General features: G+C 38.6%; 1 protein-coding gene across 1 annotated transcript in view; it reads left to right on the forward strand.

Annotated features, from left to right (window-relative positions):
- LOC306904548 (MAM domain-containing glycosylphosphatidylinositol anchor protein 2) overlaps nt 1–17,246 on the forward strand; it is a gene marked incomplete at both ends in the record, with an annotated part of 90,156 nt that overhangs the window by 62,588 nt on the left and 10,322 nt on the right. The window contains 3 exons of the mRNA XM_079474536.1: nt 4,757–5,050; nt 7,846–8,115; nt 15,845–15,993. Coding sequence (XP_079330662.1) covers nt 4,757–5,050; nt 7,846–8,115; nt 15,845–15,993 — 713 coding nt within the window. The remainder of the gene's footprint in view (nt 1–4,756; nt 5,051–7,845; nt 8,116–15,844; nt 15,994–17,246) is intronic.

The raw sequence follows: 17,246 nt of genomic DNA on the forward strand, positions 1-17,246 counted from the left end.
TCTGTTAGATTTGTACGGCTTTAGATGGTTTTATAGCAGTGTGTATTATAGATGCCAGAATACCCTGCTGTTGTTTTTAACATTGTCGGTTTCAGAAAATAAATAATGAAAAACAAATTCTGTCATTTGTTCACACTCGTGTCATTTAAAATGTCTGTGGGGCACAAAAGAAGATGTTTTCAGACATGGTTTCACTCAATGGAAGTCAATGGGGTTCAGTGTTGTTTGGTTTCCAACGTTCTTAGAAATATTTTCTTTTGAGCAGAAGAAAGAAAGTCACACAGGTTTGCAATGACATGAGGATGAATAAATGTTAACAGATTTCCCTTCAATAGTCATAAAAAGGCTTTGTTTCTCAATGCAAAGTCTGTTAGTCTCTGGGCTATATTATGTCCTGCACATGTTTTAGTGAGATTCACACATCTCTTTCCTTTTCTCTGGAGTTGGAGAGCAGGTGTCCTGCCGGCAGCGCGCTCCGAGCTCAGAATGCACCTGCGAGCCGCTCGCAGGATTAGTTGTTTTGGACCGGCTGCCGCACTTCTAAAGGACCAATTAAAGCTCTTAATAAAAGCATTAAGTGGAGATTATATGCGCCACGTTTGCCAAGAATTCATGCTGTGGAAATGTTTGGACTGAGATTGAGTCCAGAGCATTCCCTGTTTGAACACAGCAGAGTCCAGCCGTACCCAAACCAGAGTCCACCGCGGCGATTATGAGCTCTGCACAAACTTAAGCGGAGAGAGATCTTCGTACAAACACCTCTCGTGTCTCCTTCATCACTTGCTCATTAGATTGCGTTCCTCGTTTGAAATTGCGCAGATGATGATTTATTCTTGAATTTGCTGACATTTTTTCCACCGATAGCGCACGGATTAGAGAGCGCGTGGAATGCCACGGATCCTTCGTTCTTATTCCAAGAGTAAAACAAAATCAATCTTCATTGTGCCGGCTGGATTTAATGAAGCTGTATGTGAGCTGGACGCTTCTGTCTGCTAAAAAGCAATTAATCTTTGATTTAGTCGTTACATTTAAATGCTCCGTGATAATGAGAGCGCTTGAGATAGCACGCCGGTACGCTCTTCATCACCCTTACGGTTGCTTCGTCCTTCACAGTGGCTCACGCACTTATCTGAGTTCATCCAAACTACCTCTGTATGCTGAACTGAACTTCATTTATCTTTGGAAAATCTGCCGGAATAGAAAGAAACTTTAGCAGGTTCAGAGGCACATAACTGAGTTTCTTCCTAAGCATTTTTATCTTGTTTTCCAGTAGAAATATTGAAAAATCGTGATACATGACAGGGACAGTGGCCTACAGATGTTAAGACTTGTTTTACGAAAGATTACGTATGTTTGAAACAAGCAAAACAATCTGCAAGTAACTAATTCAAGTATATTTTTTTGTTGTTTTACACATACAGTACACTTACCTTATTCTTACATTTTTTTATTTCGTATTTTGGTCTTGTTTTGCAGTACAAATATGTGACCCTGAACAACAAAACCCATCTTATGGGTAAATTTACATTTTTATATCTGAGGACAATGTCTGACGGAGATAAAGCCTTTTAAGTCTTTGGTATCTGAGAGTCCAAAAAAGTCAAACTATTGAGAACATTGCCTTAAGACTGGTTTTGTGATCCAAGGTCACATATCAGAAAAATGTTAAACCATACATTTACTTGAAAGGAAAGTGTCCTCAGATTTTAAATATTGTTTTCTGAAAGCATGAAAATTAATCTTTAAAGTAAGTTTAAAACAAAAAGGTAAGAAATTTGCAAGACTTAAGTACTAAGTAAAGGGGTAAGGCGTTTTTTTTGTTTTATGCAGAAATGTACATACGTTTGATATTTTCTGTCAGAACACACGATTTTTAACCTTGAGACACGTTTACTTGTATTTGGATTTAAGAATGTTTAGACATTTGTACTGGAAAACAAGACATAAATACTAAGTTAGAAATTCATCTGTAAGTAAAAAATTAAATAAAAGTCTTTGGTTGGTTGTGTTGTTGACTTCTCAGGGTTATTATAGTTGTCTATATGTGTAGCTTGTCAACTGTAAACAGCCTATAGCTACAGTGCATATAGTACTATCTGGTGTAAAAATATTTCATTTATATTGAATTCATGTTCAAGCCTGTGCGAGTTTTTTTCACGTCGATTGTTTTTTTCTGTCACGAGTGTTTCAAAACAATAGTAGTTTTTGGTTGAACTATCCTTTTAAGGCCCTATATAAAGCTCGATCAGAATAAGGCTTCCAACCATTCCGTCTGGAGCTCAAACTGGCTTTTTACTAACAAATAATGTTGCACAAGGAAACTGTTTGAAGGTTTCAAATAAAAAAATCGACTTACATCCTTTTATCCTTTCATTTCTATGCCTTCAGAACGCTTGATTGTAAATGAATTCCAGAAAATCTGTATCAGGATCTGTCCCGTCATGTGGTTTATCTGCTATAAATTTGCCATGATTCAAGAGAGATAGACATCATGTCAAGAACAAGCCGTTTACATTTCACCCCAAAATCCAACCCTTACGTTTAAAAATTCATCTTTTGCTTGTAAACTGTTATTCATGCATAGTTTCATCTTTGATTTATTTATATTTATTTCATGTATTAAATGACCTTTTCGTTTTAATTTCTTTGATTTTGGGCTGAAATGTTCTCACTCAAGGCGAACAGAGTGACATTGATGGCCTGGTGTTTCCATGGCGATGGTGATGCGATGTCATTGCTCTCATCTCACAGGACTGTGGCACGTCTGTGTGTTTGTCCTTTCACACACTCTTCTCTTGAGTTCAGGGGGAATGCAGTCTGCAAATCTCTTTTATCTCCACAAGCTGACAGCTGAATTCATTTACAATCCAGTGACCTCTTTGACTTGCATTGTATGGACAAAAAACCACAGAGACATTTCTCAAAATATCTTCTTTTGAAAAAGTCATGTACACGTTTTGAATGACATGATGATGACCAAATTATGATAATTTTTCATTTTAAGGTGAATAGGGGTGACCCCGAATAGTCGAAGATTCGATGCTTTGATAGGAGGAGCCCGATTCGACTACCAATCTCACAGTCGAATCTTCGCACAGGTGGTTTGGTTATGTGGGCGGTTACATTTTGGTTATATGGGCGGTGGCGTAGCAGACGGGCACACACTGCTCCGCAATTTTTTTATTTATGATGTAAAGAGGGTTTTAGGGTTGGGTACCGACCCCCCGGCGCATAGAAGGTCTGGTTTTGACCCAGCGCAGGATCGCGTCTCTCCTCATCTTCTGTGCAGTGAGACCGGTCAACGAGAAGCAGTTCGTTCCGCACGCACCCACATATATCTCTCAAATGGATGTGTACACCGTTTGTGTACATTTACAGACAAAGTGTTAATTCATATATAATGCCCAAACACGTAGTAAGTGACAAATGTTTGGGCATTTAAATATGAAAATAACACTCATGCACGTAAATGCTCGTAGTTTGTAACTTAGACCGTACTTTGCGCTACATGATTAAAAAAGATAAAGTAATGCAACCAAATCTGAATGTTGGCATCACTTCCTGCGAATGCACAGATTGAGTAAGTACGGATACACCGAGATGATTGGCTGGAACTATAGGTAATGAGTGACGTAGCATTAGAGTATTCCTGGCAGAACTTGGGCTAAAGCTTTTATTCTTGTTCAGAGATGTACACAAGAGTTATACCGTTGAATCTGACTCCATCATTGACAGGTTCATGTTCGACCGTTGAGGTTATGGAGCTGAAATATATTCCAGTAATAGCAGCACCTTTGGTGAATCGTCGCCCTGAGATGAATTTGCACGCTGTTTATGACACAGACAGCTGGTGTCTAATGTGATGTCGCTTTCTGCAGGTTCCTGCATTACCTTAACAGTTATTCATTAACGCTTGTTTCTGTTTCTGATCATTCCATGAGATAACATCTATTATTATTACACACCCTGATATTGAGCAAGTCAAGCCGAGCTATAAAAGTCTACAGTAAAGTCTTATTATAATGTGATATGTGTGGAAGGGTGACGGCTGGTTCTGGGTTATCGTTGTTGGAGGTTTGATTGAAAACGTTATTTTTAATATTTGGGTGGATATAGTACTGGAGCTTGGCTTGAACTGTTTCTATTTTGGATTGATTTGCTGTATTCTCATTTATATGTTATTGATATGAGTATAACCGAAGAGCTGCTGTTTTGCATTCTGTAATGGGGCTTTACGATTTTTATTAATAGCATTTATTGAGAGACGTTTGTTTGTGCTATATTTAGAGATGCAATCCGTAACATTAAATGACCTCAAATTGACATTTCCTTCTAAATTGTATTCAGTAAATAATCTGTATACGCTTATTTTTAGCTTGTTGTGTAGTGGTGTAATATAAGTAGACAGTCTTGAAAACCGATTGTTATGTTCTTGCTCAAAAGAAATTACGCATTGTAACTTTCGATATTATAACATGTTTACCGCAGAATCAACAGCAGAACAAATACGTTTTAATGAGATTTTAAGTGAAATTAATGTTTCGTTAATGTCGAATTAAATGGAAGTGAAATTAGATTTAGATGATTCAGTGTTTACTTAAGCATCATCATATAGGCAAAACAACCGTGACGTCCAGGTCCCTTTGTAATGCACACAACTGATTCGCACACGACCCTGTTGACCACCGTCAGCGACCCCGTCTGCTGCCTTTCTAGAGCCCCATATCAGTCCCTCCTCTGTTTTTCTCTTTCTTAGTTCCTCCGAACCTGAGCGTGCCGCGGGGGAAGTCCCCGCTGGTGACGCGGGAGGGCGACACTGTGGAGTTGGAGTGCCTTGTTTCAGGGAAACCCAAACCTATCATCCTGTGGTCCCGGGCTGATAAGGAGGCGCCCATGCCGGACGGCAGCATGCAGATGGAGAGCTACGACGGCGTGCTGCGGATCGTGAACGTGTCACGGGAGATGACGGGATCGTACCGCTGCCAGACCAGCCAATACAACGGCTTCAACGTGAAGCCACGGGAGGCCGTCGTCGAGCTGAGCGTCCAGTGTAAGTTCGGTTTGCATGTGCTGTGTGATCGCCATCTCTGTTTGAAATAAAAATTGCAGGTGCTTTTTTCTTTGTGCATGTGAAATATTCTCAATAAGTTATTTTAGTTTTTATGCCTTGGATCAGCAGGATTTCAGAATGCCGTCTCTCTGGCGACTCTTCTGTCGTTCATATAAACACTTCAGCGTGTTTAACTTGTGTTCCATTTTAAATTGTCTGGCACAAATCCCAAGATGCCGCATGTCATCGCTCCCATTGTTACTCCATGAGTGAGGTCCATCTATTTTCTCTGAATATCAATAAGTGTTAGGTGAAGCATACGAGCGAGCATGTTTCAAGAATCTTCTGAAGTAGTGTAGTTTCGCAAAAGCCTCTGTAACTCCAAACCGAGCTCCAATTCAGACGTCATTATTACATCTTGAAGAAGAATCGCTCCTGTTGTTGAAACAGCAGGCCGTCTCTGGTCATGTGAGCTTTTCAGAGGGATGCTTTATCTGCATTTGTGCAGGTGTCTTTTAAAACATAAACATTTATCACCTCATTAGCAGAGACGTGAATGTTTAAAATCCAGTGAAATGTGCAGGATAGAAGCGTGACACGTGTGAGTGCTGTGTTTAAGGAGCAAAATATCACGCTGAGCTCAAGAGTCTCCTGAGAGTCATCGCAGAGACGGTGCGAACACAAACAGAAACGTTTTTTTTCAGTTGTATGAAATGTGCTAATGTTTTGTAGCTGTATATTTTTCTTTTTCTTGTCCTATCAGCCTCGCAGAAATTGAGGATTTCTGCAGCTTTTGCGCCCAAAATGTTATTTTCATAAGCAGCCAATGACTATGGTCCTATGGTGTTTTGGGTATTTTTTGTGCACTTTGTTCTGAGGGATGAAGTCGTTTTTCTTCTGACGGTTTCATCGGACTCACATTAAATAAAATACTAAAAACTACATTCAATTAAAGAGTAGATTTTCCTTGATTTAGAAGGTCCTACTTTGGTTTATGTAGTGTTTAACAATAGGTTTACATACATAAAAAGTGTGAAAACTATTTTTTTTTCGTTATAATAGGCAGTTTTTCTTACCTTGCTCCCAAATGATTTGTTCGGCGAAATTATCCGTCTAATCCCCTCCTTTCCGCCAGCCTACTCCGATATGATTGGTCAGATGGTCTAGTCTTTTGTGATTGGTCTACCGTGAATGAGGCTCTCAAGCTACCGTGTTTGGTATAGAAGATGGAAGGTGTAGTCCTAGCCACACGTAAGCAGAGACTATGGGTAGTGACATAAATGTGTGAAGGTTCGAGATTCAGAGTTGACTCCCTTTTTTCCAAGCCAATAACTTTGTTATTCATCCACCTTCGGCTTTACAACTTGGCAGACTGTTTATATTCACACACGGCAAAATTACACACTGCATTAAATATAATTTACATGATCTCTTAACACGACCTTTGCTTCATCCATCCGGACCGCGAGACATAGCCTAATAAACCATTTAAAACTTTTGACCATTTTGGTTGACTCATTTGAGCGGTGGGTCTTCACAATGGAGAATCACATCACACGCTCTCAGCGTTGAAGATATTGTTATATTTTCACAGAATATTCTTAAGGGTGATTTTATGAAGGAATTTTGCTGGGTTTTCACAAGCAGGTTCACACTTTGTAATGAACAACATTTTAATTGGGAAATTATTGAAAGATCAAAGTGGTTCTGGCATGAAAATGAAATGTGAAAATGGCATGAAAAGGCTGATTTACTAAGTAAATTTGTTTTCTGTTTATGATTGTAATTGTTATATTGCATTTTATTTGTTACATTACATTTGCTGTTTTCATGCTGGAGCTCTTGGAACTTTAATTGAATACCGCTGCTTTAAGATATAAATAAAATCAAAGTGGCTTTTCAAGTCACTTGAATTTAAACTATTTTGAAAACAGAAAATGTTGTTGCATTTCACATAAGTTGGGAAATGAAATTATGTTATTAACATGTAAACACATCATTTTACCGCTTGTGTAATGTTTACTTTAAAGTGTATTTACTTTTTAAAGTCGGTCATCACTTATTGGATCTCCTTTTCACAATGAACTGTGGGTAATAATATCACAATCTCACAGCAAAAATCATGTGATTACACCATGTGACTCATTTTGCTGTTGGTGTGCACTTTAGCAGACAGTCCTGGGAATTTAAGGATACGACGAGCTTAATTCTTGTGCTGCGTAACAATAAAATCACTTTTCCTATTTAATAATAAGATTTGGATGCAATATTCACATTTTCTACAGCTTCACTATCACTTCACTCGCTGTCATTCATATGCAGGGATTTCTCAGAAGATGTTCAGCAGAATGATTCTTAGATGTTAACACAGCTGTTATATTGACTCTCTTCTGGACTTGTGTCGTGAATTATATTGTTGTGATTTGTTGACATATGGATGATCGTCCTCCGGTCTTCTGGGGCGTCATTCTGCATATGCGGTGCCAAAGCCCAGCGGGCGGCAGACGGTCTTCACTTTTTTAATAGCGTCTCAAATGGCATTAGAGATTCGATGAAGAAACTGAGATCTTGCTGAACTTCTGATGTCTCTGTTTTCATATTGCATTAAAATAACATTAACAGTTTGTTTATTTTAATCCTGGTTTTGACATTTGCTGGTTCGCATGTATTGTTTTGTGTACATCCCTATTTGTAGATGCTAGTTTAGTCGTCAACACTGAACTCGATCTCATTCTTGAGATCAATATTTGTGGTTTGTTTGAGTTGCTGTTCAAATAAATCTCTTTCTCGCACAGATCCGCCCGCTGTGGAGCCGGTTTGGCAGGAGGTCCGGCAGGGTTTGGGACGTCCGGTAGCGATGACCTGTCGCGTGTTGCGGGCGCATCCGTCACGTGTGTTGCGTTACGAATGGAGGCTGGGCTCTCGACTGCTCCACGCCGGACATTTTGACTCGCGAGACGAGACAGAATACACCATACGCAGCCTCGCTCGAGAAGGCTACGGCGAGTATACCTGTGATGTCATCAACGAGGCGGGGCCAGGCCGCTGTACCTTCCTGGTTACTGGTAAGACTTTCCACTGACCTCGTTGCAATGTATTCTGGGTGTTTTGGGTGAAGGGCACATGCGATTCTGCCTCTTGAGGTATATGGGTCAAATGAGCTGTTTTTAGTGGTTTTCTATGGAACATCTTTTGCTTCAAGAACGTACTTAAGATGATGTCAATGATATAACACAACCAAGTGAGTTATGATGAAGATTCTTGATTCATTACTCAAGACGGTCTGTTGACAATCTGTTGATTTCATTTGTTCAAAAATGCTTGCATTCAATGTGTCTCAATCTTTTTTGTGAGAAGTTTGGTAACAGAACAGTTGCTGTGCTGAATATTTCACACTTGTGATTAAAATATGTAGTCTAGTTTTTGCTAATTTCAGTTATTGAGTACATCTGCTGTATGTTGTTATCTTGAACAAATCATTGATAGAGTACACAGAAGATATTTTGAGAAATGTGTTCATACGATGGAAGTCAATGGGGTTGTTGTTTGGTTATCAATGTTCTTCTAAATATCTTCTGTGTTCTTCAGAGAAAAGAAACTCAGACAGGTCTGAAATGACACGATGGTGAATAAATGATGAAAGAATTTAAATGTTTGGTTGAACTGTCCCTTTAGGAAATCTTTGTACTCTGGTTTGTTAATCTTGCAATGCTGTGATATTTCACGTCGCCGTACTGGGTGGGTAGTCTCTCTTCAAAAATCAATATTTGTAGTTTCAAAATACTGTTTTAACTTGTACACAGGAATATTTCTGAGAATCGGTAGACTGAACGTCACTCAAATGATTGTGAAGGTGAAACATCAATACATCAAGATCAATACACACTTGGTTATTTCTGCAAAGTCAAAACGCAGAAGAAACTGGGAATATATATATATTTATATATCAGTGCAGAACCATTTGAGTTCACAGGTTTGAAATATTGATTATACATAATCACAGTATTATCAAATCATGAAATATAGTAAATATGTACAGCCGTGGAATGAGACCAGTTTTCTGATTTTAAAATGCGTTTGTGTTTAGGTAAAATGGTCATTTTTTTACTAACATTAATTCTCCCAAATTTCTAATAAAAATATAGTTTGCATTTATTTGCAAAAACTCGAGAAACAAGTCAAAATAACAGAAAAGAGGCTCTGTATTTTTTTCAGACCTTAATTATTGTAAAGAAAACAAGTTCATATTCACTTTTAAGCAATACAACCGTCATATTTCTACATGTATTTTGAAAAGTTCAAAAATGTATTTTCTTATGTGATTACCTGGATTTTGATCACAGTTTTCATGTGTCTTTCACATTTATGTTGAAATTCAACAGACACCGGACTGGAATGACCACAATACATCTAGAAATGATTATTACATGAACATTTGGATTGGTTTCAGAATCTCTGGTGTGAGGGCAAGTGAAAATGAATAGAATTTTTGATTTTGGGTGAATTGTTCCTGTAGACTCTTGGCGGGTCCTCTGATGTGTGAATATAATGACAGAATCATATGATGGGATGAAAATCTTGGCTCTGTCTTCAGGGTTTTTGGTCGGTTGGCCTTTGTCCTTTCATTCTTTTTTCCTGGCTTAGGTGTTTTTTGTCGATTGCGGGTCGGGTGGAACTGAGCTCTTTGGCCTCCAGCTATGTGCTTTGTGGCGGTCAGTTTGATGGTCAATGTGCCAGTCGTTCAGAACTCATCTCTTTCCCAAAGCGCTACTATTTCTGCCATCTGGTCATGAAGGATCGTGCCAGAGTCACGAGGTCTCTGTTCTCCAGAGAGAATCAGATGTTCAATGTCTGATAACCCTTGAAATCTGGCTCACGTTTCTCCCAAAATCTGCTGTTCTCTGTAGGGATAATGGATCTGGGATTGTACTCACAGGGAAGGAAGTAAAAAGCTTGTTTCTCTTTTCAACGTACATGCAGATGTCTGTGGATGCTATAAGATTTGTTTCGCATCTTCAGTTCCAAACAACACACTGGTAAAGTTAAAAGTGGTAGTTTGATGAAGGGGTGAATGGTTTGACCAACATTCTCTTTTTCACCTTTCAGATTTTTATTTGACAGCAAACTGAAGATAAGGAGTCAGGAATGGACCATGAGCCCTTAACGTTATTGTGCAATATTGTCTCCTTTGAATTAAAATATGTTATTTTTTTAAAAATTAAGTTATTTATATATTCTGTGATATATGTAATGTTTTTATCCTTTTGTGCACATTTTGGTACTTTTTAGAAAACAAACGTCAAGTCTAATAGAAAGCATAAAAAACTTTATAGCTTTTTATCTCAAAACTGCCCAGAATGCAGATGGGACTTTATAATTTCACGGCAAAGATACAGTTATTGGCACTGATGTGACCATTATATTACAGGAGCAGTATAAATCAATATAGTTATTTTGCTTGAAATTTAATGAAAAATGGCTAACCAGCGATTTCTAGAGTTTCCAGCCAGCACTAAAATTATTAATAATTTTCACAAAACGTTCATGGCTGCCAGATTATTTTGTTGTATGAATATGTGACCCTGGACCACGAAACCAGTCTTATGGGTCATTTTTCTCTAACGTAAGATTAAGACGTCATCTGAAAGCTGAATAAATATGAGCTTTCCATTAATGTATGATTTGTTCGGATCAATGATAGTATTTGACCGAGATACAACTATTTCAATCTCTGTAATCTGAGGGTGTAAAGAAATTTAAATACTGAGAAAATCACTTTTAAAGTTGCCCAGACGAAGTCCTTACATTTTGCATATTACTATTAAAATAAAAATTATTGATATATTTACGGTTGGAAATGTAATAAATATCTTGAGTTAATATCCTCAAAATGTTTGGCATAAAAGAAAAATAATTTTGACCCATAAAAGTTGTTTTTTGTCTATTGCCAAAAAATATTTTGCTGAAAAAAAACACTTTATTCCAGCTTTACTAATACTTGAATACACAGTATTATATAATCATGGCTATTGGCAATTTTTTCATAATTTCCTGAATTTTAAAGAATGTTTACCAAACCATTTTTCTTTCATAATTTACTTTCTACACAAACAAAGTTTAACTGGATTAGTTTTATAACTTTGAAAAATAACATAAAACCATAATACAGTTTATATTTTTTTAATAAACCTTTGTGTCAAACATTGTGTTTTGATGAAGAATTGAATTCATACATTTGGGACTGCATGATGGTGAGTGATATACTGTATGAGAGAAATTTTGACGTGACATCACCGACTGACGATCTTGATTGACAGTTTTATATAGAACTATCCCTTTAAATAAATTGGGTTTAGCAGGATTTACTTTAAAAAGGTTTTCTCAAACAGCGTACCTTCAGGTCACTTGGGCAGAAATCAGATCGCGACACCAGACTGGGTGGACATCTGCTGGTTCAGCTTTCATGGGAAGCCTGTCCAACATCACCCACAGATACCAGCTCCACCAGTCAAACGCTAGCAAACAATGATCAGGACCGTGTCAGAATCTGACCGCGACAAAATCCATATGCTGCTTTGTACATGAATAATTCTTGCCCGATATTTAAGAGAGCGTGTGAACAGAAAGCCAGACGGCGTTTTGCGCGGAGAAATGCTTTTGTGTGCTTCGCTTTGTGTGCTTTTGTTTTATTGGAGTGAGTTTAATTTAACGCTAGAGTAGTTTCCGTTTTAAGGTAAATTACTGATAATGAGAGACATGCGCTGCTGAATGTTCATAGCCAGATAATATACTGTATCAATGAGCTCTCAGAATGACGTGATGTTGGCATGCTCTGTGCTGGAAGAGAGCATCCTTCTGTACAAAACACGCTTTGTCCATTACATACCAATGTCATTGTTTTATCAAGATGCACGTTCAGACAGAATTCAGTTAAGAGGGTGAAAGTAGATTCTGATGCAAGTGTTTCTGTTGCTCAGTTACGTGTAAAACTTGAAGTAATAAAAGCATCAGCAGCCTTAAATCGCCCTTGAAAAGCGATGATGTTCTGCACACGTACTCCAGAGCTGAAGAAGTTCTCGTTCCTTCATTTCTGTGTTGGCCTCACGCTGTTCAACAAGGTTTACAGTTGCAATTTTCTCTCTAAGCTTTACTCCGAATTGAGCGTTGAGCCGGTAAATCTGCTGGAACAATAACATGTTATTTTCTGCAGCGGGCTCGAGGAGGTGGAACAGTTTGCTTGTGCCGTGGTCGCGAAGATGAAATGTTTTGCCCGAGATTTGTTTAAAAAAAAACACAGTCTTTCCTCTACATGTAATTCCCACGAGCAATATCACGTTTACATTATGTGATATTAAAGAGACAGAAATGAACTCTTTTCTCATTTAATCAACATCGTGTCATTTCAAACCTGTTTGACTTTCTTTGTCCCGCAGAACGCAAAGATATATTGAAGAATGGCTGAAAAACAATGAACCCTATTGACTTCCATTATATGAACACAACATTACTCCAAAAATCTTCTTTTCGTCTGTGATTAATTGATGCCAGATTGCACTGAAATAACCAAGGAATCGTGTATTTAACATCCAATAGAGCAGGGACGCTCTTAATTTGACCCATGATCCATCAGTATCACTGAGGGCTTTTCCAGCGCCGCTGGCTTTATCTTCGGTGTTTTTGTTGTCCCTCATATATCTGCTGGCGAATTGGCTCATGATGCGCACAAACAGACCCCCGGTGGGATAAAGATGGCCCGGTTCTCAGCCTGCGAGGTTAAATCTGTACACCATTGAACGTGGCCGGCCCACCGCAGTGGGGTAATAAGTCACGAGTGACACGCACACAGCAGCGGCAGGTTTATGAGGTGTCTGACTGAGATCACTAACTTCTCATTCCCCAGCGTCAATACGGCTACATCTCTGTCTCATCACAGCCGACACACACACACATTTCACTGCCAGCTGAAAGAGAGAGTGATAGTCACGCACACACGCATAGACACAGTCAACGACCAGCTGAGAGAGAGAACGAGTTACATTCACAAAAAGAACAAAGTTTCATGTTTTCTGTTGTTTCTACTCCCTGTTTTGAAAGTGTCTGTTGCCTGTGAAGCTGTTAAGAATCACTCCTATACTACTTGTGAAAATTGTTGTTTTTACTTTAAACAAAACCCAAAACACTGTAGTTACTTGTTAAACCATGGAAACCACAAATATACCATTGTTTTGATACAGTCATGACTCGTACTATATAGTAGTGCGACTTCGGAAAACACGGATGGGTTATGGGTCATGGCTGGGTTATGGCTGGGTTATGGGTCATGGGTTATGGGTTATGGGTTATGGCTGGATTATGGGTTATGGGTTATGGGTTATGGGTTATGGGTTATGGGTCATGGCTGGGTTATGGGTTATGGGTTATGGGTCATGGCTGGGTTATGGGTTATGGGTTATTGGTTATGGGTTATGGCTGGATTATGGGTTATGGGTTATGGCTGGGTTATGGCTGGGTTATGGGTTATGGGTTATGGCTGGGTTATGGGTTATGGGTTATGGGTCATGGCTGGGTTATGGGTTATGGGTTATGGGTCATGGCTGGGTTATGGGTTATGGGTTATGGGTTATGGGTGGGTTATGGGTTATGGGTTATGGCTGGGTTATGGGTTATGGCTGGGTTATGGGTTATGGCTGGGTTATGGGTTATGGCTGGGTTATGGGTTATTGCTGGGTTATGGGTTATTGGTTATGGGTTATGGCTGGATTATGGGTTATGGGTTATGGATTATGGCTGGATTATGGGTTATGGGTTATGGCTGGATTATGGGTTATCGGTTATGGGTTATTGGTTATGGGTTATGGCTGGGTTATGGGTTATGGGTTATGGCTGGGTTATGGCTGGGTTATGGCTGGATTATGGGTTATGGGTTATGGCTGGATTATGGGTTATGGCTGGGTTATGGGTTATTGGTTATGGGTTATGGGTTATGTCTGGATTATGGGTTATGGGTTATTGGTTATGGCTGGGTTATGGGTTATGGCTGGGTTATGGGTTATTGGTTATGGGTTATGGCTGGATTATGGGTTATCGGTTATGGGTTATGGGTTATGGCTGGGTTATGGGTTATTGGTTATGGGTTATGGCTGGGTTATGGGTTATGGGTTATGGGTTATGGATGGGTTATGGGTTATTGGTTATGGGTTATGGCTGGGTTATGGGTTATTGGTTATGGGTTATGGCTGGATTATGGGTTATCGGTTATCGGTTATGGGTTATGGGTTATGGCTGGGTTATGGGTTATTGGTTATGGGTTATGGCTGGGTTATGGGTTATGGGTTATGGGTTATGGGTTATGGCTGGGTTATGGGTTATTGGTTATGGGTTATGGCTGGGTTATGGGTTATGGGTTATGGCTGGGTTATGGGTTATGGGTTATGGCTGGATTATGGGTTATGGGTTATGGCTGGGTTATGGCTGGATTATGGATTATTGGTTATGGGTTAGGTATACAATAATATATTTTGTTTTGTGCTGCATCCAAATCCACATACTATCGGTCCTAAATAGTATTTGAAAGTAAAATATGCTCCAAATCATAATATGTTGAAAAGAGTATTCCAAAGATTCCCGGATGATCTACTACTTCCGGTAGAAATTCGATTTGCAGAATTATGCACACTGTTATGGCTGATATTTCCCACAATTCACAGCGAGTAGGCGGAGTTTAGTAACTAAATGAACAAATGTAATTATACAGTGAACATACAAAATAATGATCTAATATATACCTTAATGGAAAGAAGAGCTGTGTGTGACAATTAATGGCCACAATATTGTCTAGGCAACAACAGGCAGGTCTCCTGTTAGTCCCAGTGCAAGCAAATTGTTTTGCAACACACTAAAGTATGTACTGTTTTTGTTATGAAAAAGTGTATATAAAGGCATAGCGCATAGTATAAGAAGGACGCAGCATCACTCACTATTTCCCATGATACAGCGCGAATCACCTGGATACATGGAATGTATGGGACAGCACTGTCAGTCGTAGGATATATTACGTCAGTTGTCCAAAATCGTACACTAATTCTTATTCACTGCTTCCCCATGTAGTGCACTATTTATCATTCGCTATATAGGGAATAGTGAACGAATTCAGACACGGCTATTGTCAACAGACAAATTAAGTTGAGTTTTAAATTAATAATATAATAAATAATATTTTTCCTCATTATATTTACGAAAATGAATGTTGTTTGGTAAGTTTGTGAACAAGCATCCCCTGCTGAAATAGAAACCCAACAGAAACCATTACAGGAATTCTAATGGTTTCCATTAAAATACTATTATGAACCATTAGCTATTTCCATTAAAACCATTACAAATATCCTTTTTGTAGTGCACTTTGGGCATGATTCCAATAGGCTACATCACATGCCATATTTGTATACCATACATTTTCCATTTAAACCAATACAAATCCCTTTAAAACCATTATAACTTATTTAATGGTTTCTATTGTTTTTTTAATCAGGGTCTTCCAAATGCATTCATATGAAAAACGCCTAGAAAAGTGATGAACTTCTGCACATATACTCCAGAGATGAAGATAGTTAACGCATTGTTAAAACTCAAATAAATGAAACTAGTGCCAATGTATAAAGTCCGTTTTTTGTTTTTCTTCAAAAAGTAATTTTCCTTTATGCTGTTTAGAAATATTGTTGTTATTTTGAGAGCTGGTGAACACTGTATAAATGTTTAAATACAGATGATCATCTGATGTTTTTCATCTTTTTGCAGGAAAAGCGTACGCGCCTGAGTTTTACTATGACACATACAGTCCGCTGTGGCAGAACAGACCGCGCGTTTATGGCTTCAAGCTGCAGTGGACACAGATGAATCCTAATGCTGTGGACCGGATCATGGCATATCGCCTGGGAATACGACAGGTAAAACTTTACTTCAACTTTACTTTAGAAATAATGCCACTTTTAGCTTCGTTCATTTTTTGTGTGTTATATCCTTTGTGCGTTTATATCCTTGTATATTATATCCCCATGATTCGAAGTGCTGTTGAATAATTGTAAAAGATGTGCATTTCTCTCTTAATTTCTCTTGACACACGTTTCCGTTGTAATGAGAAGTTAATCTTTTCATGCGGTTTCTCATTTATCTAAGCGTTACAGAGTTCTTGTGTGCTGCATCTTTATGTATAAATTACAATCATGAAATAATGATCAGATATGTGTTTGCATCTATTTTGAATGTGTTGAATGTCTTTGCCATTTGATTGGATGTAGCAGACTGACAGTTGAAGGGGGGAGTTAACGGATGCTCCGCCCAAGACGTCTATCACTCGTCATTTACGATAGATAGTCAGTGAAGTGCATTTTCAGAAGGGCAAACGAATTTTAAAAAGAGAATGGCCCTCATAATAAACTATTTACATAAGACGCTACAATATTTCATGAAAAAATAGGCATTGTAATTTTTTATTTCACTGGGACTTTAAGATAACATTAAATTTAAAGTGTGTTTTTTGTAATGTGATTTTAGCTTGTTTTCTTCGTTTTTAAGTTTTTTCCTGCATCGATGTTGAGTGTCGTGATGTCGTCCAGCTGCAGGTAAATGAGAAGTGTTTCGCATCCCCCGTTGAACTGGTTCTGTACAACGTGTTTGAACAAGGTCAGGAAAGAGAATAAATAAATAAGCATTCCCCCGCATGCCGGGGATTGTGCCGCAGCACGTCGGGCAGAAGTCAGAGATGTGAGCTTATTTTTAGCACAGTGCCGTGGACTCCTCGCCGTTCCCCAGAATCATTATCATTTCCCCACAGCTCTGCCTTTGAATTAATACTGAAGCCTCTGCGTTTCACGGCAGCGTGAGGGAGGATTTTCTCTGGCTCTTTTGAGAGGCAGCTCGAAAATAAATTCTCAAAAACCTTGATTGAAACGTGAGAATCACCATCACACAGGTTACAGTCCTCGTAGACGATTCATTCGCATCTGAATATATTTTCACAACGATCCGAGAGAGCTTTATAAGATTTCGTTCAGTGTTTCGTATATTATAGTACTGCATGTAGGTGCTTGACATTCTTCTGTGTGATTTACTCTGGAAAGTGTTTATGATCAACAGAACAGCTACTGTAATGTTTGTGTAATGAGATCAGATTCTGCCGGTGTCAACACGTACTGTGCAA

This window comes from Barbatula barbatula, assembly GCF_947034865.1.
Source record: "Barbatula barbatula genome assembly, chromosome: 15".
NCBI classification, from domain to species: Eukaryota; Metazoa; Chordata; class Actinopteri; order Cypriniformes; family Nemacheilidae; genus Barbatula; species Barbatula barbatula.